The sequence below is a fragment of the Podarcis melisellensis genome (genome assembly GCF_964234715.1).
Source record: "Podarcis melisellensis genome assembly, chromosome: 16".
NCBI lineage: Eukaryota > Metazoa > Chordata > Lepidosauria > Squamata > Lacertidae > Podarcis > Podarcis melisellensis.
In genome coordinates, this window is record NC_138533.1 from 26,816,807 (window position 1) to 26,844,230 (window position 27,424).

Below are 27,424 nucleotides of genomic sequence, written 5' to 3' on the forward strand. Positions count from 1 at the left end.
TCCTCCTTCTAATCAGGGTTATCACTCAGGGCAACTGAGACTGTTGAAGTATGTAGATTGAAATGAAATCTAGATAAACAGAGTTCACTGTAGCCAACATGACAATAATAGCATTGTGATAGCATTATCACCCATACATTTGTCTAATTCTCCTTTGTAGCATTCCAGGATGAGGGCCATCATCACACCTTAGGGCAGCAGATTCTGCAGATTAATTGTGCACTTTGTGAATAAGTACTTCCTTTTTTCTGCCTTGAATCTTCTGCTGTTCATTTTAACAGGATGACCCATTGGGTCCTAATATTATGAGACAGGGAGCGAGAAAAAGGGCCCAGCATGAAGAAGCAGGATTCTGAGCTGGACTTAAGCCCCTGGCCCGAAACACAGACCAGTCCTGCTCAAAGCTACTTGACTGGGTTTCTATGAATTGTGTTATTTGGGAAAGGCATTCACAGAAGTAAAATGAGAGTTTGTGTGCATAATGTGTGTGTTTTTTAACCAGATAGAAGATGAATATAGAGCTTTCCAAGAAGAAGCAAAAAAGCAAATTGAGGACCTGAATATTACCTTGGAAAAACTTCGGACCGATCTGGATGAAAAAGAAACAGAAAGGAGTGATATGAAGGAAACCATATTTGAATTGGAAGATGAAGTAGAGCAGCATCGAGCGGTAAAACTCCACGACAATCTCATTATATCTGACCTGGAGAGTAAGTAGTTTTTGTTTCAGTTACACTTTTTGGTTGTAGTTTCTACCTATGTTTTTTTTAAAAAAAAAATGCATCAAAATAGCTTACAGCTGAGTAAAACACATCAATCATGAAGAGAGGGGGAGTGCATCGGGGGAAATTAAGCATAATTTGTGTCGTGCACTGCAGTTCCCAAAGGATGATGCTGTGTGCTAAGCTCCGAAGGAGCAAATTGGTGGCTTTGGCCTCTTTCCCTTCGTCTCAACTTTTGTCATCTGGATTTCAAAGACAGCTGAAAGCTCCTAACCACACAGGTGATAGACTTCCCACATTCCACTTTTGCCAGAGGGATGGCGGAGCCATCACACAGAGAACTGCCCCTTCCATATGCTGTTTTCTAAAACTTGGGAAAGCATTTATCATCATCATCATTTTGCTTGTATGCCACCTTTCCACAGTTAAAAACAATGCTCAGGGCGGCTTACAACATGACAAGATTTACATAATTACAAAAGTCATAAACAATAAATAAATCACATCAAAAAAAATTACGCAACCAAATGGAAAACAATTTCCACATAAATCAAAATCTAAAACTAAGAATACAGCATTAATATCACAGTTTAAAATGACATAGATATGTTTTGTATGTTCCAGTCTGGTGTTGCTGATGAAATTTACCCTGTTGGGACAACTTTCATATCAAATAAATAAAAGGATTCTTTAGTTGTGGTTTCTGCATTGCAGGGGGATGGGGGTTCCTTGGGGTCCCTTCCAACTCTATAGTTCTATGACTCTATGAACACAGTTTTATAAACACGTTTATATCAAAATACATAGTCCTCCTTTCTTTTCAGATGCAATGCTCAGGGAGTAACTAGCCTTTATCCAGAAGACTTTGCTTTTATCATTAATCTGCTTGGCACCTGTGCCATCATGCAGTCTCACAAGAGTCCACCTTGTCCACTGTGCTGTTCAACATTTCTATGAGACCCAAGTGTTCAATGTTGCCTGGAGATGTGGAGTAGCATGTCAGTGGAATGCTGATGTTACTCAGCTCAGACCCCACTGGGTTGAACAGCCCTCCCCAAGCATCACTTTCTGGAAACAACCATCCATGTGGGATCAGAACCACTGTGAAGCAGTTCCACCCACCCCTAACTCAGACAGCCTCTCCAGAAGGATATCGTGGACAATGGTATTGAAAGCTGCTGAGAGATAAAGGAGAAGGAACGGGGACACATTTCCCCTGTCTCCCAACAGAAGTCATCATATAGTACACCCAAAGCAGTTTCTGTGTCAAAGCCAGGCTTAGATCCTGATTAAAATGTATCTAGAAAATCGGTTTCTTCTCAAAATGCCTGGATCTGGTTCACAACTCCTACTGAATAACCTTATCCAACAAAGGGAGATTGGCAGCTCACCAGTAATTACTTAGATTTTACAAATCCAGGGAGGGTTTCTTAAGCAGTGGTTTTACCACTGCCTCCTTCAAGCAGGCAGAGACCACCCCTTCTCGCAAAGAGGCATTTATCACCTCCCTGGTCCAACCAGCTGTTCCCTCCCCACTACTACTACCAAGAAGGGCAAGGATCCAGAGCACAATGGTCGCCCTGACTGATCCAAGCACTTTGTCCACATCCTCAAGTCTTACATCTCTTTTGCCAGCCACAATTTCTGAAGAGGAATAATCTGGCCATTGTAATCTATGATAGTCCCCTGATTGAATTCCAGAAAATGATTTGAAAAGTAGGATAAGTGCAGGATACAAACAGGGTTTTAACAGAGGCAGCTGTTTTAGATCATACCTCATCATTTGATTGCCTGTTTGCTTCCAAGCCTTATTTCCAGGGCCAGTACTTGCTTCAATAAAACCACTAATGACTTGAGGCCCAGAAACAGCTGCTCCCTTATCGACCAGCTTGTGCCATCTAAGGCCCTTCTCTCAGTACCACCCTTACTGGATATGAAGTGAGTGTCAACAAGGGAGACAGGTTTTTTAAAGGGGGGTGTCCTGTGATGCCCCTCCCCAAGGAAGCTCCCCTGGCCACACTGCTTGCACAGTGCTCTCGTCCTCTTTGCTATTAGATAACAGATTAAAGAAACCAGCAATAATTGTTCACACAGACCTTTTAACTTGTTGAACTGTTTTACTGATTGTTTAAGCATTTTATTGTTTTTATATAATTGGCATGAAAAGCAACAACTGTAAACTGCACTGGAATCTTTTTACAGAATATAAAAATATTTCCAATAAATAAGATGAAATGGTGGATTGGCTCATTTTCTTTCCCCTTCTCAAAGCTCTGCTTTCAGGAGTGCTGCTTACAGCAAGGCCATATAAGGGCAATTACACAACAGGGCTTCAACTTCAGTGCTTTCATGAAATAAGCATGGGACCTGCTCTTACACTTTGACCCGTCTTATTTCTTTGGGAAAACAAATGTAATTGGTGCGGCATTTGGAGGTGAGGTCCTTGTTCCCTGTAGATTTGGCGCAAGCAGTGATATCAAGAGCCCCACTCACTATTCTACTCATGCAACAGGACTTTGTATCCTCGCCCCCCAACAATTGATTTTCAAAGGAGCACAGCTTGACCTATGAAGTTGCAATTTCTGCTTAACTCTGATTCTCCTGTGTTTTCAGTGGGAGCTGAAATTTCAGTGGCAGCTGCTAATTTGGTTGATCCTTTGCTGGTTCTCTGTAAACGCTTAATGTAGACAAGCACTTCATTTGAAATGAAGTCAGTAATCCAGGAAGAAACTGAAAGCTGTATCAAGTGGCTGCTTGTATCCTGTAGTTATGGAAAAGGCAGAAGGATGACACCTTGTGGGACTACTAGCACAGTTTGTGCCCTGGAAAACATTGGAGCACAGAAAATAGGAAATGCAAACTATGGTCATTTTGTTAGTGAGTCTGGAGATGATTAAACTTCCATGCAGGAGATATTGGGGGAGAGGGCACATTTGCTCTCACCCTTCCTTGGTGTCTTGTTTCTCTCTCTGCCCCCTGCTTGGAAGGGAGATAGAGATGCACATTCTCATCCCCCCCCCAAAAAAGGTGGCAAAAGGGTATGACATACAATAAAGAAACTACTAACTTCTGTAAGGGCAGAATAAATTTGGTGGCGGTGATTTGCCATGCACTGGAGTTGTGTGGTTGCTTTTTAACTTCAGTCTTTGGTGCCCTAAGATTTTTTATCAGTGGAAGCTCAGTGGTGTAGATTAGATACTTCCCCGTCTCTCTTCCACAAGTAGTAGGGAAAAGCGAGTGCACCCCTGACAAAGGATATTAGCTGGGAATTTATTTTAATAGTGTGTACATGAGTAGCCCAGACTGCACAGTGGTTCCCATGTTTGTTCTGGCCTAAGCACATAGTGCCATATTCAACCTTTGGCACATTGAAACATTTCTGCTTGGATGTCTGATGTAACAAGAATGTGTGAGCTCGTATCTTCATGGACAGCAATGGAGCAGAAGAGACTTTTATCCAAACTGGGCCTTCGCTTTTTCATTCAACAGTACACTAGATGGCGTACTTGGATTTTCAAAGCTGACACATGTGTTCTTGGAATTCTGAACTTTTAACAAACCATGGCAAGTTTTAAACAATTCTCCACTATTAGTAAAGCAAATCTTAAATGAGTATATTTTCTCTTTGTGATTAGCTGTGTTCTTTAACCTTTAAAATCAGCATTATATTTGTATATTACCTAATTACCAGGGCTGCAGCACATGCAATATATTATTAATCATACACTTTGCATGCTTTTAAAATGTATAATGGTGCAGCACACATTAATAACACAATGTGAAATGCAATCCTAAGCATTATCCCTTTCAGATTTAATGTGCTCATAGCATAACTGAAGTTGAACCTGGTGTGTGTTGCAAGTAAGTTGCTTGTTGTAAAGATTGCTGTGTTGGATCAGGCCAGTGGTCCATGTAGTCCAACATCCTTCTTTCACCTGTTGCCTCGATGGGAAGCTCACAGACAAGACCTGAGCACAAGAGCACTCCCCCTTCTGTGACTTCCAGCAACCAGTATTCAGAAGCATTACTGCCTCTGGCACACAATTTAAAAAAAATATTGCTTGGAATCAGATACCAATTTAAGATTCATCAAGGGCTTGTGGGGGTTCACTAGGATAGCTTGAGACTTGTGTTGATGGTTTGAGAAAAACACTGCCAGCATAATGATCTACAAAGAGCCTGAACTGAACTGCATAATTTATTATGGTTTATGTTTCTACTACCTTGCATTTTTGCAACTTGCCTGTTCACATGCAGTGCTGTGGAAGGAATGTTTTCCCAAGCATCAGCAATATACCTTTCAGAAATTCTGTGTGCTCATAGCAGATTCCTTCTTGAAAGTGCATCCGGCATTAAGAGGCTTGTGTTAACATCAGAGTTAGTGTAAGTTCGAAAACCTTTTAAGAAAAATCCTGAGGGGGTGTGGGAAATACCCCAAATGGCCCAGGGAGGACTGAGCATGCTTAGCGGCCAGGGATGTTGAGTGAAGTGGTGAGGTGCACAGAAAATCTCTCTCTCTGTGTGTAGAATGAAGTGCAGTATCATTTTCAGTAAAGAGGATGTAGCTGAGAAGAGCGCTCCACATGAGGACATGGAGCATTGCAAGGTGGTCCTACTTGTATCACCTGTATTCAGCTTCATCAGTATTTCTACTATAATCACACAGTTCTCAAATCTTCAGATATCTCAAATCTTCAAATATCCAAAGGGCTGTCACATGGAGCAAGCTTGTTTTCTTCTGCTCCTGCATTGCAGGGTAGGACTCAAACCAATGGCTTCAAGTTACAAGACAAGAGATTGCAACTGAACATCAGGAAGAGCTTTCTGACAGCAAGAGCTGTTCAACAATGGAGCAGACTCTATTGGGAGGTTGGGGACTCTCTTTCATTGGGAATCTTTAAGCAGAGGTTGGATGGCCATCTGTCATGGATTACCGTATTTAATTGAGATTCCTGCATTGCATGGGATTGGACTAAATGACCCTCAGGATCCCTTCCAACTTTACAGTTCTATGATTCTGTGATTCAAGCAATGAAGAGATAAATGAAAACTAATCCTGGTACACAGCCAGTCAAATACTAAATCGGAAGTTGGTCATGGACAAATTGCATACTTTCTTTGTGTAGCTAGTACAAGCTACAGGGGCATTTTTAATGTGACAGGTTTCACTGTATTTTAAAAAAGGCAACCTGATGCAACTGCAAGGCAGCATTGACTCTGCAGTGCATCTCCCTTAAATAGTTTGCTTGGGTCTAGTAATTGTTTCTAGTGATTGATAACATTCAAAAAAGAAAGCACTGTGGTGCGGAAGGTGGAGATACTTGTTTTCTATGGAAAGCACAAGCAAAGGAAAGTCACCTGGGAGTAAGAACCATTGGACTCAGTGGGACTTACTTTTGAGTAACCATTAATAAGATTCTGTTGGTAGTTTTTTTTTTTTATGGACAGCACTGATAATTTTAAGAAAGTGTTAGTGGCATTATCATTTTTTTCACAGGAATACCCTCTCTTGTCGTTGGCATTTCTTCCTATGCATAATATTATGAGGTCCATGCTTGTTTTTTTTAATTAATAGCTGTGAAATGTAGGAGAGAGTTCTAGAACCAATTCATTGAACTTCCCTTTGAATACATTAAAAGCAGTAAAAAATTCCTTTGGGCTTTGGTGAAGTGTTTGCCTGTAAATAACTTTTTAAAAATTTCTACCTGACATATTTGGTTTTGTTTTGCCAGATACTGTTAAAAAGCTTCAAGACCAAAAGCATGATATGGAAAGAGAGATCAAGACTCTGCACAGACGGCTCAGGGTATATAAGCCAGTTCAATATATCATGGTTTGGGGTGGAGGTGTTTTGGGTGTGTTATAGCTGTGCCTTTGGACTCCATTGCTGCTAATTATATTTTATTTAAAGTTTTTATATCCCACATATCATGGCCTTCCAAAGCTGTAAATTTCTTTTTCTGTTCCATTTTCAGGAGGAGTCTGCGGAATGGCGGCAGTTCCAAGCTGATTTGCAGACGGCTGTGGTCATAGCAAACGATATAAAATCTGAGGCTCAAGAAGAGATTGGAGACCTAAAGCGCAGGCTGCATGAAGCTCAAGAGAAGAACGAAAAACTCACAAAAGAGTTGGAGGAAATAAAATCACGGAAGTATGTGAATGACATTTTGGGTTGATTCATTATATTTTCCTAAAACTAATGTATTTAATCTCTGAAAGCTATTAGGCAAGAAACAGTATAGTAAAATGTTCCTGTCAACAAAAATATTTGTTTATAAGTGTGTAAAACACACAAGCCACTCTACACGTAGAAAAAAGGACAACAGATATTTGCCCTTAAAGGTAAAGGGTAAGGAGACCACTGACTCTGGGGTTGTGGCACTCATCTCGCTTTGTTGGCCAAGGGAGCCAGCTTCCGGGTCATGTGGCCAGCATGACTAAGCCCTTCTGGCGAACCAGAGCAGCGCACAGAAACGCTGTTTATCTTCCTGCCGGAGCGGTACTTATTTATCTACTTGCACTTTGACGTGCTTTTGAACTGCTAGGTTGGCAGGAACAGGGACTGAGCAACAGGAGCTCACCCCGTCACGGGGATTTGAACCGCTGATCTTCTGATCGGCAAGTCCTAGGCTCTGTGGTTTAACCCACCGCGCCACCCGCGTCCCTATATTTGCCCTTAGACTGCACTTTTAAAATCTTTAGAACTTCTGCACTTGCCTCTTGTGGATTTAGAAAAATGGCAACTCCATTCTCCCCACTGCCAAAGAAAAGGCTCTCAGAGAAGACTAGCAGGTTCCAATAGGGTTACAGGGGCAAGCTCCGTGCCACAGCTCTTCTAAATAGTGGGACATGGTGCCTTTTATGAGTCTTACCTCTAGTGAAACACTTTGGTAGGGAGCAAAGTGGCAGGCAGCTTAATTAATTCCAGTGAGCAGCGTTTCTACCTCAGGTAAAGGTTCCTTGTTGCTTTAGTATGTACCCTAATGTCTCACTTGGCAGAGTGAGGTACAGAAGCACACAATATAGGGTTTTAGTTTCAAGGGTCTTCTGTTCAGTTAGCATGAGTACATTCAATTTCCTAAGTGCAGTCCCTCTAGTCCAAATGAATTTGTGGCAAGGCAGGGGGGAAAGAGGAAAGCAGGTGCATCTTCACTGGCTGATGGATGGGACCATGTCAGTCTCCCCCTTGTGCACTGCCTGGGAGGCCGTTATGCACTGCCTGGGAGACCAGGGTAGCAGCTTCTCAGTGGCTGTGGTTTCCTGGCCAATGGCCAAGATCAGTGAGTGCCTCCCTTCGGCTCTGCTGCCCCAGGTAATTTCAACCCAAGGCATAAAAATCCTTACTATATAAATACAATTGATGCCCTTCCCCATCCCTTTCTCCCAAAATTAATACAGTGATACCTCGGGTTTAGTACTTAATTCATTCCTGAGGTCCATTCTTAACCTGAAACTGTTCTTAACCTGAAGCACCACTTTAGCTAATGGGGCCTCCTGCTGCTGCCGCACCGCTGGAGCATGATTTCTGTTCTCATCCTGTAGCAAAGTTCTTAACCCGAGGTACTATTTCTGGGTTAGCGGAGTCTGTAACCTGAAGCGTGTGTAACCTGAAGCGTATGTAACCCGAGGTACCACTGTAATGAAACTCTTTCTCAAATGACTTTCAGTTTCAAACTTGCTCTCTGGCTTTGTAGCCTGTTGGAAGATTTGACCCACTCCAAGTAGGCTTCCCAGTGTAGCAGATGCCCTTCAGACATGTCCTCATGAATGAGTCCGTTGCTTAAGCACAGTATAGAGGGAGGAATTCAAAGTTCCTTAGCAGTATGCTTGCATTAGAGGATTGGCTTGTGCAAGAGAAGGCACAGGAAGCTGGCATGGTTCTTGTGACTGGTTGTGTAGTACATCGCAAATACAAGCTTCTGCTAGAGCAACTTTTGTACTGGATTTCATATTGCACAATCATTATTCTCACCCTTGTGTTAGCACAGCAGCCCTTGTGCTGGCCGTCAGAGTACTGAACCCATGCCAGATCATTTCATAGTATCTTGACAACTGCCTTCCCCTGATATTCAGGCAAGAAGAGGAACGTGGCCGCGTTTACAATTACATGAATGCTGTTGAAAGAGACTTAGCAGCTCTGAGGCAAGGAATGGGTTTGAGTCGCAGGTCATCCACTTCTTCAGAGCCAACGCCCACTGTAAAAACTCTCATCAAATCCTTTGACAGTGCCTCACAAGGTAATTTGCTTTTTTGTACCTGCATAAACTTAGTGCAATTTTGTTTGGAAGCACCACCATTGGTTCTGTTAGCTCAAAATTTTGAACAGAGCAAACACTCCATGCATACATCAGTAGAATGTTGCACATTTTTTTTCGAGGGAGCTCCAGCCGGGTGACAATACTTGTACAAATGTATTGGATAATATGTACTTCAGTTTTGCAAGCCCAAAACCATGCACCTGAGTTTTAAAAGTTTGTTGTTATTCTGGGGCTTTGAATATATGGCAATCCTTATTTATCTAAGTTTTCAACCTTCTTTTAAATTGCACAATGGTCTGTCTTCAAAAACTAACTGTTGTTCTTATAGTTGAATCTATGTATTTCATTGTCATGCTTCTGTGGCACTTAATGCTGTTCAGATATAAAAATTCATCTGGGCTTATAAGTCATCAAGAATCTGTTTACAAAAAAGGCACATTTTAGCTTTAGATAAGGAAACTCCTCCTTGGGCAAGCTGCATAGGTTACTTCTCTTATATCTCTGTGTTCTTTGCATGTTATGAAAACAGAACTTGGCCAGATTGTGCAGGCCTTGCTACAGGAGGACATGGCCAAAATCTAGGATATGTGAAATTGGTAAATAGCTGCCAGTCACACTTGGGTCACTCACTTCAGATGAGAAGATGTTTTACTCTGCAATCTTGTGCCATAAGTGAAAAAGATGCAAAACTGTTGCTCTTAACTTATTTTCCTTTCCTTTCCTTTTTCTATTGGGATATTTAAATTAGATGTTTTAGTGTTAATTGAATTTTTCCTGTTTTTTAAAGGAACTTGCTTGCTATTAATGTAAGCTGCCTTGGAATAGCACTGCTCTTGAAAGTCTGCTTAGAAATACTTGAAACCAACCATACTTACCCCCTGTTTATTTTGTTGTTTTTGGTAGTTCCTAGTCCAGCTGCAGCTACAATGCCTCGTACCCCCCTGAGCCCAAGTCCTCTTAAAACCCCTCCTGCAGCAGCAGTATCTCCAATGCAGGTAAATGTGTGTTTACTAACTGGAAGAGACTGTGAAGACTGATGTACAGTCGTACCTTGGTTTTCAAACAGCTTAGTTCTTAAATGTTTTGGCTCCCGAACGCCGCATACCCAGAAATGACTGTTCCAGTTTGGGAACTATTTTTGGAAGCTGAATGTCCAGCAAGGCTTCCACGGCTTCTGATAGGCTATAGGAGCTTCCTGCAGCCAATCAGAAGCTGCACTTTGGTTTCCAAGCATTTTGGAAGTCAAACTGACTTCCGGAACAGATCTTGTTCGACGTCCAAGGTACAACTGTATTGGAATTTGTAATGGTGTTAGCATGATGCAAAATCAAGAGAAGGTTTTGCAGTAAAAATTGTGCATTAAATTTGTCATTCATAATTGCATCCTGACCTTCTCCACAGATTTCAGAGTGACATACATGGATTTTCTCCTCTTTTTGATCCTCAACAACCATTAGAGGCAGGTTACACTGAGACAGTGACTAGCACAGTTGACCTAGTGGCCAGATTCAGATGTAAGGTTTCCAAATCTCTGACATATGGTTTGGAGTGGCAATGAACTTGAATAGTTTTCCACCCATTCCCCTGTCCTCTCTTTCAGCCACTTACAGTGATACCTCGCAAGACAAATGCCTCGTAAGACGAAAAACTCGCAAGACGAAAGAGTTTTTTGTTTTTTGAGTTGCTTCGCAAGACGAATTTCCCTATGGGCTTGCTTCGCAAGTCGAAAACGTCTTGCGAGTTTGTTTCCTTTTTCTTAAAACCGTTAATACACAGGGAATCCGTGCTTCGCAAGACGAAAAAACTCGTAGAACGAAAAAACTCACAGAACGAATTAATTTCGTCTTGCGAGGTACCACTGTAGTTTGTTCAGTCACAGATACCTGAACCTGCAAACTGAGACTTAAGTACTTCCTACAAATTGGCTCGATCGTGGTGGACAGTCTTTGTTTGTAGAGAGTGCCTAAACAGTTTAAAGTAGCACAAGGAAGCAGGTTTAACAAACCAGGAAGTCACTGCTGCAACTGAGTGTGAGAAGAGAATGGAAGAGGAAAGAACATTCATGCTCTTGCTTGTTCCCAATCCACAAAACCATGGTTTGTAAGACCTGGGAATGTTGCATTTGAATCTGGCCAGTGAGCTCCAGTGTGTCCCTAGTTCAAGTTCTTGTTCCGTACAACTGTTATGTCATTTAGCCTTCAAGCCAGTTGAGAGTACTTAGACCAGCAGTTCATACATGAGAACTATTATTATAGTTAATAGTTTATTATTATTCTGCAATTAAAATGCCCAGCTGCTCTCTCACCAGACCTGTGAAGTAGGCCACCAAGTCACATTTTATAAACAGGGAACTGCAGACTCTAGTACTGTTGTCTTTACTGATTTTTTTTATATATATTTTTACTCAAGGTGTAAACCTGATGAAAAAAATAGTCCACATTGCTGGCTGTGCTGAATTTGAACCTATGTCCAGGGATCACAATAGTGCTTCTGTGTGGGTTTTGCTTGTCTTAATTTTTTTTGTAAAAGGCAGACAGGGTTGGTCATCATATTTGAAATAACTTATCTCACCATTAATAGTTCTTGTTTTCCTTCAGAGGCATTCCATAAGTGGACCAATATCTGCTTCCAAGCCCCTCACAGCTCTGTCAGACAAAAGGCCAAGTTATGCAGAAATCCCAGTGCAAGGTAGGTGTTTTCCCTCTGTTAACATTATTTCACTAAAGCTCCCCCAGAGTTCTCCTGAGGTTAAAAAGAAAAGAAAAGCACACTGAATAAGAGAGCGTAGATGAGGCTCTTTTGACACATGAGCTCCTTTTCTTTTGAGTACAGCAAAGTATTGTTCATATAGAGGGCTTAATGTCCTTCATTACCTTACCCCTGCTCCTGCAAAAGGAACATGCAAAGCATAAAAGCTCAATAACATACTGTTAATTAGGGCTATGTATTATTTCAATTTCCTTCTTTCCATACTCACCTGATCTGTTTCCTTTTACTTTATGCCAGTTTGCATTGAGCTACACTGGGCAGAGGTGAGACAGGGAGGGCTAGACTGACTTTAAAAAAGGAGAACTACAATAAATTATACTACCATATGGTCACAGTGGAATAATTGTTTGGGCAACAGGTGCATAGAAGTCATAAAGGCCACAGTCTTTGCAGATAAGGATATAGCGCTTGAATATGCTAAAATCAATACTTAATCAGTGCTTGTATAATTAAAAAAAGCAAAGAAATGTTTTATTGTTATGAAAGCCACCTTAGGAGCAAGAGGAATTATTTCCAAAGCAGAACAGTAAGTAAAGCTAAAAACAGGCCCACCCCATGTATTTATAATCAAGTAGATTTTAGGAGCACTCACTAGCTGCCTTCCTAACATCTGGTTGTCAGCATGGTGTGTGAAAAAGAAAGAGGGAGGAAGAGGATGAGAGAGAGCCTAAAATAGTGCATTCCAGGTACTGTTCTATTGTTTTTCTGTTTCTGAGAGTTTGGCCTCCAATGTAGGACAAAACAAAAAACCCCAGAAACTGCTGTTCTCCACTTCTTGATTGTGGCGGAGTCAGCTGGCCAATTATGCAATGCTAAGATCCGTTGGGACGCGGGTGGCGCTGTGGGTAAAACCTCAGTGCCTAGGACTTGCCGATCGCATGGTCGGCGGTTCAAATCCCCGTGGCGGGGTGAGCTCCCATCTTTCGGTCCCAGCTCCTGCCCACTTAGCAGTTTGAAAGCACCCCTAAGTGCAAGTAGACAAATAGGTACCGCTTTATAGCGGGAAGGTAAACGGCGTTTCCGTGTGCTGCGCTGGTGCTGGCTCATCAGAGCAGCTTCGTCACGCTGGCCATGTGACCCGGAAGTGTCTCCAGACAGCGCTGGCTCCCGGCCTCTTAAGTGAGATGAGCGCACAACCCTAGAGTTGGACACGACTGGCCCATACGGGCAGGGGTACCTTTACCTTTACCTTTAAGATCTGTCTGGGCATCCTAACTAACTTCAGAAGGAAGTGAATGATGGGCTGGTGCCTGCATTTGTTGAGATATCCCTTGCGCACTAGTGGAACTGCACTTGATATCTGCAGGAAAGTGTAGGAGCCTGTGTGGATTTTCAAGACTCAAGAACAAAGCTTGCTGGGAGAGGACAGCAATTTGTTCTCTGCTGCCACAGATATCAAGGCTAGAGCTAACTACCTAAGTTATGGGAAGGTAGATTTTGGTTATGTGTTTAGATTATTTTTATACACCTGTGCTCAAGCCACAGGACAGTTTACAACAGTATCAGATAAGATAAGATCAAATAGAATCCATAAAAACACATAGTCCATCAAGTACATAATACAGTAAAGGTAAAAGGTAAAGGACCACTGGGCGGTTAAATCTAGTCAAAGGCAACTATGGGGTTGCGGTGCTCATCTCGCTTTCAGGCCGAGGGAGCTGGGGTTTGTCCACAGACAGCTTTCTGGGCCATGTGGCCAGCAGGACTAAACCGCTTGTGGTGCAACAGGACACTGACAGAAACCAGAGCACACAGAAATGCCGTTTACCTTCCCACCGCAGCGGTACCTATTTATCTACTCGCACTGGTGTGCTTTTGAACTGCTAGGTTGGCAGGAGCTGGGACAGAGCAAGGGGAGCTCACTCTTTCGTGGGGAATAGAACCGCGACCTTCGGATTGGCAAGCCCAAGAGGCTACAGCGCCACCCGCATAAAGTAACTCATCGCAACTCGCTAAATAGCAATTTACCAATAGCAGAATCAACTAATCCATTTATCTTAACAATTCTGTGGCTGAGGAATGGTTCAAGAATGGCACTAATGCCTATGAGTGGGTGGTGGGCTGTTCTGTTATCAGAGGCCTTCAGGCAGAGGAAGGGATATACTCCCTCTGGAATTCCTCTGTTGTACAGGGGTTGGGATAGCTGGCCTATAACTACTTGTGTGGCTCTTCCATTTATAATTATTATTATTATTATTATTATTATTATTATTTATACCCCGCCCATCTGGCTGAGTTTCCCCAGCCACTCTGGACGGCTCCCAATCAGTGTTAAAAACAGTACAGCATTACATATTAAAAACTTCCCTGAACAGGGCTGCCTTAAGATGTCTTCTGAATGTCAGGTAATTCTTTATCTCTTTGACATCTGATGGGAGGGCATTCCACAGGGCGGGCGCCACTACCGATAAGGCCCTCTGTCTGGTTCCCTGTAGCCTCACTTCTTGCAATGAGGGAACCGCCAGAAGGTCCTCGGCGCTGGATCTCAGTGTCCGGGCTGAACGATGGGGGTGGAGACGCTCCTTCAGGTATACAGGACCGAGGCCGTTTAGGGCTTTAAAGGTCAGCACCAACACTTTGAATCGTGCTCGGAAACGTACTGGGAGCCAGTGCAGATCTCTCAGAACCGGTGTTATGTGGTCCCGGCGGCCACTCACAGTCACCAGTCTAGCTGCCGCATTCTGGATTAATTGCAGTTTCCGGGTCACCTTCAAAGGTAGCCCCACGTAGAGCGCGTTGCAGTAGTCCAAGCGTGAGATAACTAGAGCATGCACCACTCTGGCGAGACAGTCCGCGGGGAGGTATCGTCTTAGCCTGCGTACCAGGTGGAGCTGGTAGACAGCTGCCCTGGACACAAAGTTAACCTGCGCCTCCATGGACAGCTGTGAGTCCAAAATGACTCCCAGGCTGCGCACCTGGTCCTTCAGGGGCACAGTTACCCCATTCAGGACCAGGGAATCCTCCACACCTGCCCGCCTCCTGTCCCCCAAAAACAGTACTTCTGTCTTTACTTTAAGTTCTATCAGGGCAGTATTTTAATAATGTCCATAACAAAAGATAAGGCAATGTTGAAAAAGCCCTTTTTGTGTTGAAGAAACAAGGATTATATGTTCACTGTTTACTTCTCCATTTCCTGGTGCTGGTCAACTTGTTCTGCCTATAAACTTTTCCTTTCAAAGTGCCCTTCCTGTAAGAATGAATAGCTCTCGTGTACTGGGTGTAGTTCTTTGATTTATGTCTGGGGGCTTTTAAAATAGAAATGTCTCAAGAATAGCTTTCTTAGGGCCAAGCAGTAGGCTTCCTTTTCTGCCTTGACAAATGTCAGCTAAACACCTACAATGTAAAGATTTTTCCAGGGATGAAATAGTGTTTTGTGCTAAGTTTTTATTCAGTTATGCTTTGAATAGCATTGGGGTGATATTATACCCAGAGCAAAGTAAATTTTAAACACACTTGATGTTTAACAGAAACTAATAAGGCACTCCCTACACAGTGGGTGGCCAACCTGTGGAATAGCTGACAGAGATTTGTAGCCGTTTGTGTCCCTTTTGGACTGGGCTGAAAAGTGTTGTGGACTGGGCCATCGCGTAGCATCAGGCTTGAACTTCAGTTATTAAAATAACTTATAGCCTACCCTTCCACTGCAGCTCAGGGCAGATTGCAACAGTTAAAATTAAATAAATATAAGCAATTAAACAGCTGCAATAAAGTGAAACAAAAGGAGAGACAGCAGATAAAACAGCTTTTTAAAAACAACAACCTGGGATCAGTTTAAAAACCTTGTCCTAGCAGGTCAGATCCCTGCTGGAACAAAAATGTATTTGTTGGACCCAGAGGGTCGTGACAGACGGAGCCAGCTGAATCTCCCATGACTAGAAGTTCAACAGCCAAGGAGGGGGCCACTTGAAAGGCTCTATCCCACAGGCAAGCCAAATGCCACCAGTACACAAAGAACAGCCTTCTTTCCTCCCCCCCAAAAAAAACCCATAAATGGATGGCCAGGCTTATACACAAGGAAGCAGCTCCTAAAATACTCTGCGCCCCAGGCTTTAAAGGGAATTGCTAGCACCTTAAATTGTGCCTGGAAACAAACTGCTAACCAGTGCATCTGATGTAGTGTGCAAGTGCCAATCAACATCCTTGCTGCTGCATTCTGGGCCAATTACCTGATTTCCAGCCAATCAAAGGCATGAATGTTGTTGCATAGGTACTGTATTGGGCAGTGGACTGGGACACTTGTGATCTTTGGAATCTATTTGTGTTAATGATGTGGCCGCCACAGATCTACACAAACAGAGTAGCTTTTCACTATCAGCTCTGTAAACCCAAGCTGCCCTGGCCCCCTAAAGGCAATATGTATACAGATTTTCCTCTCCTTTGGCCATGCCATTGTATAAAAGTGTTGGATGACTTCTCCAGATTGGGTCAAGATGTAAAAAAACATTTCAGAATGGAGTGGCATGGGGGCGGGATTCAAGGGACAGAGCTGGGGGATGGGGGGCAGAGTCCAGTCAGCATTTGCAAAAGCCCATCTGACTGGTGACCAATTAGTAAGGGAGTTGAGCCATTGTGAGATTATTCTTAAGTCTTTGTTGCTTCTAAGCAATTGCACCTGTTGTTGAGCCTGGCCTACACTTGCAGCAGCAGAATATGAGTTGGCTAAAATGAACTTTACTCGAAGAAGAAGATACTATTTTTGAATGCATTGCCTATGTAAGAAAAAAAACACCTCCCTTTAAGTCAAGAAGCAGGCTGTCTTAGAGCCTGTCACCCTGATATGCTAGCCTCTTACTTGGAAGCAGTTTTTCTTTTTCTTTTAAAAAAAATAGTAGAGCTTACAAAATGGCATTGCCCTCCTGCTGTAGTGAAGTCCATTCTATCTTCTCGTTTTATAAGACCAGGCCTGAAGCTTGTGGTAATGAAATGCCTTTTCTTTATTCTCTCTCTGCACAGATCATTTGCTGAGAACTTCCTCAACCAGCAGACCAGCTTCCCTGCCAAGAGTTCCTGCTATGGAAAGTGCCAAATCTATTTCTGGTAATAATTATGCCATGCTAATAAGGTGGTGCTTCAGTCACAGAGTCTTGGTGTGCAATGCCACCAGCTTCTTTTGAAACAGTTTTGTTGGTCTTTTCTGACATAACAGCAGTAAGTAAAGTGGGTAGAGTTTCATATTGACACTGTAGGTGAATCTCGCCCACATTGCAGGGGGAAAGCAGCCTTAGTGACTGAGGGAGGGTTTCCACTTTCAGTTTAAAGGTATATGCCCTTGCTATTCTTTATGTGCATTTGATGGAAATTAAGAGAATTAAAACTGGCAGTCTAGATTTGTTCCTCATTGCAACAGAGAGAAAGAGTGCTGTGTGCCTTCATGTTTGTCCTCTGTTACACAGTATGTGATTTTGAATAGAACATAGAACATTATTGTGACTACCCGTGTTCTACAAAAACTAAATCCCTGCAATCAGTCCTCTGTAGAGAAAAATAGTTAGAAGGTTTCAAAATCTGCCTCTTCCAGAGAAGGAGTCCTGACATGTTAGGCCCTTAGAAGATATTCCAAAACTTTGGAACGGTTATATTTAAAAGCAAAAACTCAAATCTTGCTTCTTCAGGAAAAATTAATGCCATCTTTATATTTGATAGGAGAGATTTCTACTGGTGTGATAGAGAACTTAAAAGTTTTGTGCAACTCAGTAGAAAATTAGTTACTCATTATCTAGATTTTTGCAAAGGCTCTTAGTTTTCTTTTATGAGAAAGAGAAAGAAATGGTTTCTAAGGTGTTTTTCCATTTCAGTGTCTCGGCGAAGCAGTGAAGAAATCAAGCGGGACATCAGTGCCCCTGATGGAGCATCTCCAGCCTCTCTCATAGCAATGGGGACCACTTCACCACAGCTGTCTCTCTCGTCTTCACCTACAGCGTCCGTCACCCCTACGACACGCAATCGAATAAGGTACACCTCATTACTACTCCTATTTTTCACACAGGGATATTCTTGCAGCCTTGCCCTTTGGAATACACCATTCACTTTTGCTAGATAATCAGTAAGCTTCTGTAATGGAGAAGCAGTAGACTTCAGTGGGTTTGCTCCTCATTTTGGGTAGGTGCATCAGCTGTCCAGCATTCCTTTTGCACATCAGTCTCAGGAAAGTGATGCCAGCTGATGGGACATGCAAGGAAACGGCCAAGTCAGTCCAAGTCAAGTGGGCCCTTCTGGAAGGCAGGAACTCTCTGGCAGCTGAACAAACAAGTTGATGCCCAAAGCTCACCAGGAAGTCCTCCTTCCTTACTTCCTTTCCTGGACAGATGTCTCTTTCTCCTCTCCCACTTACGGTGGTCTTGAGTTTGGGGCTGGTGCATGGCAGATCCTTGCACTTGCCAGCAAGGCTGCTGATCAAGACCTTCCTTGCTGGAACTGCCTTTGACCACTTCCCTGGACTTCATAGAATCATAGCAAAGTGGAGTTGGAAGGGACCCCGAGGGTAATCTAATCCAAATCCCCGCAATTCAGGAATCTGTTTGGACTGCAGGAGTGAGAACTGCTGCTTCTGTCTTCCTCCGTCTCCCTTTTCCCCGAAGCTGGGCTGCGGATCAGCCTCCATGGACCCCTTTGCACAGTGTCACCTGAGCACTGGAGGCAGCTGGATGTGTTGGCGGAGCTGCCTAAGGAGCCCTTGTCTCCTCTTCCCTCCACACTTTGGAACCCGTGCATGCATGCGTTGGGGGTGGCCAGACCTACTGCTTCAAACGGAAATACCAGTGAACACATCCAGTTTTGAGCAAGGTGTGCATGGAGAATAGATGTTGCTGTAAACAGCAACTCTGAATAAGAGCTGCATTGAAGGAGGAAAAGTTGCTTTGTTTATTTCCTCATACTTAAATCCCACCTCCCCCCCCCCCCAGTGGGAGAAAGTGTGGCTAACAGTCTGGCGGAACCATAAATAATAGCATGAGTAGCTGGGTTAGGAAGAGGGTGGATTACATTCCAAAGGGTTTCACCTTGCTAAGTGAGGGACATGGGAGAGGCAGAGAAGTGAGAACGAACACCGCTCATTGGCTCTACTGTGAGCTGTTTGGTGACTGTAACAAATATGATTTGTGCAGGGGAGGGGTGATTCAGTACTTCTCCCGCTTAACTCTGTGGTGTGTGTAGGAACTAGCAGTCAAATGACTGAGCTACTTTATTGGGGGTGGCTTGGAGAGGTGGGGAAGAGGTGTGTGCAAGCAGTTTAGGGAGTTTTTTTGTTGGGCAGCTTCAGGTTAAGTTGGAGGTGATTTCTCTCCTCCCCTCCCCCTTTCACTGTTGCCTCTTATTCCTCTGCCAGATCTCCCCCCCCCCCCCCACTTCTGCACTTGGCTTCTTGGCATATTCATAAATCTTTTAGATCTTTAATTGGGCCTTTAATTGGTTGTCTGTCATTGCAGTTCCATAGGTCAGCTGAATAAAACTATTGTTTCAAATTATGTTATCAATCAGACAGTTGCTAGTGGCTGTTTGTGGGGACATGTGCTGACTGTAAAATGTCAGTTGGGTGTCATTTAGGTGTAGAAGAACAGTATAAATGCAAAAGGAAACCTGTTTGATTTGTAATATTTGTTGGGCTTTAAACATTGAAACAAGAATATCCTGTGGATTAGAAGTGTAAATCTAAACAAGGCAGGGAAGGCTTCTAATGCCAATCTGTGAAACTTAATCAGGCATTGGGTTTGGAATTTAGTTGACCTAGCAGACGCATTTAAAAGATTAATATTTGTTGTAAACTCCTTCTCATTGTGTCCACACCGTTCATTTTATTTGTTTCCTGAAACGCTATTTTCAAAACAAAGAACTTGACATAAACTGTGTTCCTTACTGGAATTTAGAAACAAGCCGTACTGTCCTCTCACAATGTTATGCATGTTTAGGTTTTTGGTTGTTTTTTTAAAGAAAATTCTGACTCGAGGTTCTTTTTCTGTTCTTACTTACAAAGAAGTCTGGTTTTTTTCTTTTTCCTAAATCATATTTCTGTTGGTTCTGCTCTCTAGTCTGCTCTGGCTTAAAAGTGTTAGCATCTGGGTTATATAATATATAGTGTGAAGATAATCTGAAAGATTTCAGTTTTATGTTTCATTCAAGTCTGTATGGTTCCCAGTCCAGATTAGACTTTTTCCTGCTCACTTCACAGTTCATCCCACTTACACAATCTGCAAAATCCAAACCTTGCAGTCATGGTCATTTTACCCTACTTCAGTGATCTATATAGTGAAAGAATAGCAGAAATCATACAATTCTATAGCCATACAATTTCTATACCAACCTTTGGGAGGCTTTGAAAGCAGTCATAAGAGGTATCTGTATCAAAGAAAAATCATATACTATATTAAAAAACAAACCTCTACAACAATAACCAAACTAGAAATGGAAATTTTTTATCTGCTAACTAAATATAAAAGTTAAGGTTCAAAACCCCTCCTCAAATTAATTGTACAAAGGAGAGAAAAAACTTTTTAGTAATTAATAATGCACTAGTATTGTCCTGTTATACATGAAACAATGTTTTTATTAGTTTGGAGGTAAAAACTCTTAGGCTTTTGGCAAACAGGTGTTAAAAAAAACCTAAGTCAAAAGCACACAGTATTCAAAAGAGTGAAGGCACCAAACATTCTCTACCAAAGACATCTGCTCAGAATTTTCCTCTTTTTATTCTAAAATGTTTAAATTGCAATCATTGAATTAAAAATATACGCACAATTTCTTAGAAAACTTGCCTAGGCCGTCACTAACTCATTATGAGAAAACCTTTTTAGATAGTCTCATCTCCCTAGAATGTTTCCCCTTTGTTTTCGTTTAAACCAATTCGTGAACATTGACCACTAATAATGAACCATATGTTGTAGATATTACTGCAAGTTTATTATGCTTTTTTAATATATATAATTATCATGAGAAGACTGGGTCTATTTATTTGTATCATTTATTATTCCTATGATCCTTGTTTATAAAACCCAGTAAAAAGTTATTTACCAAAAAAAGAAAAAGAAAAAAAAGAGTAGCATCTGCTTCAGACAAATCAGGCAACAGTTATCAAATCGGAATCTGAGGCTGTGAAGAAAGCTTTTAAGGATCTAGTACTGAAAGAAATATATAATTAGGAAAGTTGATGCACCCTTTAAAAAAAATCACTTTAATGCCCAGTGAAAGGCTTTATCTGAAAACGTAGCAGTGCAGAGTTAACATTGTGAAGATCCCCCCCCCCATGCAGTATGAAACCCCACCTGCAATCTGAAATGGCAGGTTTTGCTTCTTTGTCTGCTGTGTTTGGCTTAGTTCTCAATGTGAAAGAGTCTTTCCTGCAATGAATGGGAGTTTTGAGAGAGCAGGACCATACTTATGCATAGACCCTGTTCATTTTTCTGTGGGATTATGTACAGTAAGCTAACTGAGGAGGTGCCAGGCTGCTTGAATGCATTGTTTAAACTTTGCTTAAATTGTGCTCCTGTTGTTGTGATTCGTAGAAGCTTTAGGTTTATTTATTTATATTTACATGGCAAGGGCTTCCTCTTCTGGAAATGCGACGTTACAGGAAGCCCTTACCATGTAAGTTCAGTCCTTTGGATAGTCCTTTGCTGTATGCAGTCCTGGATCTAAAACAGCCTTTCCCAACCTAGCGCCCTCCAGGTGTTTAAGACTATAGTTTTCATCAGCCCCTGCCAGCAGAGCTGATGCTGCAGTAGAAAATAAGTCTTTTGTGCTGGTTGTAGTAAATGGGAGTTCAGGTAAACATTTGAAGGGCACAGGGTTGGGGGAGACTGGTCCCAGAGGGTTAGGGTAGATACACAGCTGCACCCAGAAACAGCAGCTCCTTCTGATTCCCCCCCCCCCCAGATGGAAAGCATGTATCGTATTTTTCGCTCTATAGGACACACCGGACCACAAGACACACCTAGTTTTTAGAGGGGGAAATCAAGAAAAAAAAATATTATTCCCTCCCCCCCAGCCCCAAAGAGCAGCAGACAGGCTACGCGCAGCCTTGGCCTCCTCTTTAGCCTTGCGAAGCCTCTCCCGGCTAGAGAGGCTTCGCGCGGCTGTGGTAATTCCCCCACCTCCCGCAGAAGCCCATAGGAGCCGCACACCCTTTAAGGAGCGCACGGCTCCTGCAGGCGTTTCTACGAGGAGGGAGAAGGGACTGACTGGCCATGTCAGTCCCTTCTCCCTCCTGGGGAAAAGCCCGCAAGAGCCGCACGGAGTTTGTGTGCAGCTCTTGGGGGCTTTTCCTGCCTGCATTCGCTCCATAGTACACACAGACTTTCCCCCTTAGTTTTTAAGAGGGAAAAAGTGTGTCCTGTGGAGCGAAAAATACGGTAATGGATAGCATTATTCAGCATCATCACATGTCAAATGTCCCTGCCTTCACTTCTGTTCGTGGAGTGGAGGAGTAGAGCCCTACATGCGGTGATGTCACGTCATGCTTTCCTTTACTATCCAGTATTTTGGGGGGACAGGGGTGAACTAGAGCTCCTGCTTTCAGTGGCAGCCGCATGTCTGCACTAGTTCTGCACTCCTAAATGTTGAAGAAGGTAGTCGGTTGACACTTAACACTCTGGCTTTGCTTTCCCTTCAAGGTGACATTCCTAGTCGGTTATGAGTTGCAGGGAGATACCATCAGTTTATTTTCTAAATTCATACTAAAGTTCAGCGTGGCTTAATGTTCACATCATTTGTTCTCAAAGCACCTCTAACTGTGGCTCTGAGGATTAGAAAAAGGATTTGTTTCACAGCTGTCCTCCTCATGAAGTCTCAATCAAATTAATATTTTCCCACTGCACAGAGAAGTGTCCGTGGGCTGCTATCCTTGCTTTGGTTATCTACCTGGGAGTTCAGGGCAAGGAAGCAAGCAGACAGGCAGGCAGGGGGTTGCTGGGAAATTGATCACTTGTCTCTGTGGGGGTGGCTGAAGTGCTGCTGACATATGCCTGGGAGTTGCCTAGTCTCAGCCTAGCAGTGGGAAGACATAGGGAAGGCCAGAATGAATAGAGAACATGGCGCTGCCCGCAGAACACAATGCAGTTTTGATAAGAGCGGAATGATATGGAAGGAACTTTCACTATTAAAAAAAATGTTTTGAACATTCATTTGTATGAACAATGTGAATTTTCTGCTTCACATCTAGAGAAGAGAGGAAGGACCCTTTGTCAGCTTTGGCCAGAGAATATGGAGGCTCCAAGAGGAATGCTTTGCTGAAGTGGTGTCAGAAGAAAACAGAAGGGTATCAGGTAATGGTTGCTTGTCCTTTCTATAGTGCAAACATGAGAGCATCTGCCAGGAGCACAAGCTGGGCTGCTCCACAGTTCACGGCATCGATCGTGAAGGAACTGGTATGTACTGTCCTGGCAGGAACACAATGCTGCAGGAGCCAGCTCAGCTGTTATTTATAGTCACTCAGTCACTTTGCACAATACAAACGTGTGTGTTCTTCACAGAACGGCTAATCCACCCATTAAAGTGGGTTAACGGTGCTATCCTGCACATGTCTACTCAGACAGAAGTCCACACTGAGTTCAGTGGGATTTCCTCCCAAGTTAAATATGTATAGCAGGGACATCCAACTCCCAAGAGACTGTGATCTACTCCCAGAATAAAAAACTGGCAGTGATCTACCCAAAGTTGTTGACTTTTTTTTAGGGTCGAAGTTGTTGAGCTTTTTCTTAAGAGGGCAGGCAAAAGTTGCTCACCAAATGATCGCTAACAGCAATAATTCTGTCTGCTGTTTTTGCAATCGTACACAAATGAAGGACAGGGCAAGGGGGCAGGGCCAGATGCTCTTTTCCCCCCGCGAAGGAAATTGAGACAGTGTTTGACTGCTAGCTCCCGGGGATCGACTGGTCAACCGGCTGGTAATCCCTGATGTATAGGATTGCAGTCTAAAATGACTAGCTTCCATCTTGCACATTGATAATTCCAAATTAAGAGGAGGGTGGAGAGCAAAATCTTATTCTAGAGTTAAACCTCTTAAAATGGCAATAATATAGTACATTGGAAGAGGACATTTTATTTTTAAATGCTTTCATCTTGCTTTTCATTTAAAAACCACAGGTCTGTGCAGCATAATGTAAAAATTACAATACAGTGGTACCTCCGGTTGCGGACGGGATCCGTTCTGGAGCTTCGGTCAGATCCTGAGGTTTCAGCAACTGGAGGGACCACTTCTGCGCATGCGCACAGCACAGTAAAGCACTTCTGTGCATGTGCACACGGTGAAACACTTCCGGGTTTGCAGCTTTTGCAATCCGAAGTTTACGTTACCCAAGGGTAACGTAAGCCAAGGTGCTACCATTAAATCAACACCCATACAATAACTGAAAGGCCAAAGCAAACACACCAGCATTAATTGCCAACAAAGGGGACTAGGTAGAGCATGATTCCTGCTTCTGTCCCCCGGTATTATATTGCTGGTGTGCTTACTCTGTGTGAGCTCGTTCTCCTGCTTGCTGGTGATGATGCAAAAGCAGAGTTTGGCAAACCAATATGGCTGTCCCCTGGGGGAGGACCATAGTTTGGGGGCCCTTGCATGCAGAAGGTCCTAACGCCTGGGGGAAGCTCCTGCTTGAAACCTTGGAGAGCCACTGCCTGTCGGAAGAGACAGCCCTGAGCTCGATGGACCCAGTGGTCTGACTCTATGCAAGGCAGCTTCCTCTGTTCCTATCACATTCGGATGGGTGGCCCACTGCTGTGTCCCCTCATTTATCTGGGCTTCAGGCAGACCAGCCTCCCAAGCAGCCACATGCAATGCAAGCATGGCCTCCTTTTAGGGGAAGGGGTGTCAGGCATGTGCTTTGCATGCAGAAGGTCACAGGTTCAATCCACTAAGGCATCTCCTGGTAGGGCTGGGAACGTCACCTTGCTGCCAGTCAGTGTAGGCAATACCAAGCTTCTTGGACCAATGGTCTGACTCTGTATAAGGCTTCCAACGTACTTACTTAGCTTAATTGTATAGGAAATCTTTGGAATGCGAAGGGCAACCTCCCGGTTCTTAAGTGTTACTTTGCTTTGTCAGGCTTGAGATTCACAATACAGAAGGAAGTTGGAAGGCTACGTAACAGGATGGTGGGGGGACATTAATAGAAAGGCTGTACAATAAGAGAAGCTTGTTTTTATGTAGGCAGAGGGGGGGCCCTCCCCTCTCTTGCTTCCTTGGCATCTCTGCATTGACCAAACGGTGCTATTTCTGAATGTAGACCCTCCACGTCCCCCTTTTCCTTCAAAGGCAGGATGTGGGATGCCGCTGAATGAATCGTAAAACTCTTCAAATGGGAAAGCATCTGAGACAGGGCAAGAAGCATGTGACAGTTTCCTTAATTTGTCACGAGAAAGCGCTCCATCCTTTCTATCTCAAGCAGCCTGTGCCAGAAAGATAGTCCTCTTGCTCACATTCCCGGATTCCCTGCATCGACTAAGTCTGGAGGAGAGAGACCTTTGGTCCGCTTGCAAGGAGGGGCAGCTGATACGTGACTTTCAGCATGTGCCGCTCCCCACGCAGGACCACCAGTTTTGGGAGGGGGCCAGAGTTCTAGTCTTAGGACCAGTCTGCCCTTTCTGTGAACAGTCAAACGAAAAAGCTTTTCCTGCGCTCTGCTATTTCATGCCGCAGGTGATGGGGGTTGGCATTTTTGAATGCTCTCTCACAAAGAAACGGAAAGCTAGCATGTTGAGCGGGAGGGTTTAGCCCTAGCTTTACCCCTGATGTGTCACATTTCTGAATACAGGGAACTAGTCATGTGAGAGTGCTTTCAAACAGCAGTTTCCCACAGGCAGCCTGAAGTGCTACAGCCCTGGAAAAGCTTTCCTACTTGATTCTGCTGACTGTACAAAATGGTCCTTAGGCTCCCATTTTGTTGATGTTTGCATTCATCCGTGTAACTTGTTTATGTGAGTAATATTTTTTTAAACCCTATAAATCTATTAAAATCAATTAAAATAAAAAGAATGTTTGCAACGGGTCCAGGGGCGGCCTTATTTTAAAAACATTTTACAGCTTCTTGGAGCTGGTAGTGACTTCACTGTCCATGCAGTAAACCCATTTTTAAATGCTCCCAGCAATGACTATATGCCATAACATACAGTCCCTTATTGGGGAGTTATTGTACCTGGGATGGCAGCCATCTTTTTATTTATTTTAAAAATATTTTTATACCACTGTGTCCCAAAAATGTATATCAAAGTGGTTTACAACCGTAAAACAATGTCCTTGCAAGGCTACCAGGGATATTAATGGTATAAGGGGAAAGGTCCCCATTGTGAAGCAGACCACAGTAATCCTCAGACTTCCCTGCTAGTTGACAACGCAATCCATTTTTAAGAAACTGCCCATGTGCTTGTTGTTGCTTGCTTGCAGGTCTATTTGCTCCCCACTTTAGCATAAGAACATAAAAACATCCGAAGAGCCTGTTGGATCGGGCCAGTAGCCCGTTTAGTCCAGCATCCTGTTCTCTCAGTGGCTGAACAGTTGCCTTTAGGAAACCAGCAAGCAGGATTCGAACACAAGAGCACTATCCCCTCCTGTAGTTTCCAGCAACTGGTATTCAGAAGCACTGCTACCTCCAGCTGTGGAGGCAGAGCATAGCCATTGTGGCTAGTAGCCGCAGATAGTCCTCTCCTCCATGAATTTGTCCAGTCCTCTTTTAAAGCCAAGTCAGTGGCCATCATTGCCTCATGTGGCAGCGAATTCCATAGTTGCTGTGTGACGAAGTACTTTCTTTTACCTGTCCTGAATCTTCCAACATTCAGCTTCATTGGGCGTCCATGAGATCTAGTGTTACAAGAGAGGGAGAAAAAGTTTTCTCTATACACTTTCTCCATGCCACGCACAATTTTATAAACTCCTGTCCTATCACCTCCTAGCTCATCACAACTGTCCTTTGTGAGTCCTAGAATCTTGGCCATCCCACATGTAATGTGTGAACTCTGCTGTCCTGAGCATGCCTGACTGTATCCCAACCAGGTCAAAAGGGCATGTGCTCCAGCTGATCTGTTACTCCCACGGCTAGTAGGATTTATAGCAGCGTGTGGAAGCCTGTTACAATAGAAGGACCAGCAAGAGGACATTTCCTGTCTGAAACAATTCCTTTCTGCAGCACTAAACATAGTAACTAGTTACACTTTCCCAGAATTTTCATTTGCAACATTTTAAGCAAAACTGGGAAGCAGATGTCATAACTTTGTCTGTCACCCTTTTGCCATCCATTGAGAGGTGTATGTGCCTAGTGGAGGGTGCTCTTCCTCTGGATTTCCTGCACCGGGGGGTGGGGGTGGGAGTGGGGGGTGCTGACTAGTTGTCCTGCTTGTAACCCCCCCACCCCTTCCAACTCTAGGATTCGCTGCACATCGTTCTGTTTGTGAAGGGAGCTAATCAATTTATTTTTACCACTGATTTTTAGTGTGTCCAGTCATCTTAAAAAATTGTGTCCAGCAAAGATGATGCCCATCTGCATGCACAATGCTTCTTTTCCAGTACTCAAGGTGTTTTTTGTGTGTGGGGGGAAACCCTTGAAGATCTCTGGCAAATCAGAAAGGAGTAATAGTGATGGCAGAAATATAGTTTACTTAAAAAGTTATCTTCTGCTTCCCTTAAATTAAAATCAGATTTACAGCATAATGAATTTTCAGCCACATTCATAAAATGCTACTTAATTAAACATT

General features: G+C 43.3%; 1 protein-coding gene across 1 annotated transcript in view; it reads left to right on the forward strand.

Moving 5' to 3' along the window:
* The window catches only part of SPECC1L (sperm antigen with calponin homology and coiled-coil domains 1 like), a 51,344-nt gene that overhangs the window by 17,241 nt on the left and 6,679 nt on the right, over positions 1-27,424 (forward strand). Inside the window, exons 5-13 of the mRNA XM_081893262.1 lie at positions 503-710; positions 6,455-6,528; positions 6,698-6,873; positions 8,796-8,959; positions 9,884-9,975; positions 11,578-11,668; positions 16,703-16,786; positions 17,545-17,701; positions 22,899-23,001. Coding sequence (XP_081749388.1) covers positions 503-710; positions 6,455-6,528; positions 6,698-6,873; positions 8,796-8,959; positions 9,884-9,975; positions 11,578-11,668; positions 16,703-16,786; positions 17,545-17,701; positions 22,899-23,001 — 1,149 coding nt within the window. The remainder of the gene's footprint in view (positions 1-502; positions 711-6,454; positions 6,529-6,697; positions 6,874-8,795; positions 8,960-9,883; positions 9,976-11,577; positions 11,669-16,702; positions 16,787-17,544; positions 17,702-22,898; positions 23,002-27,424) is intronic.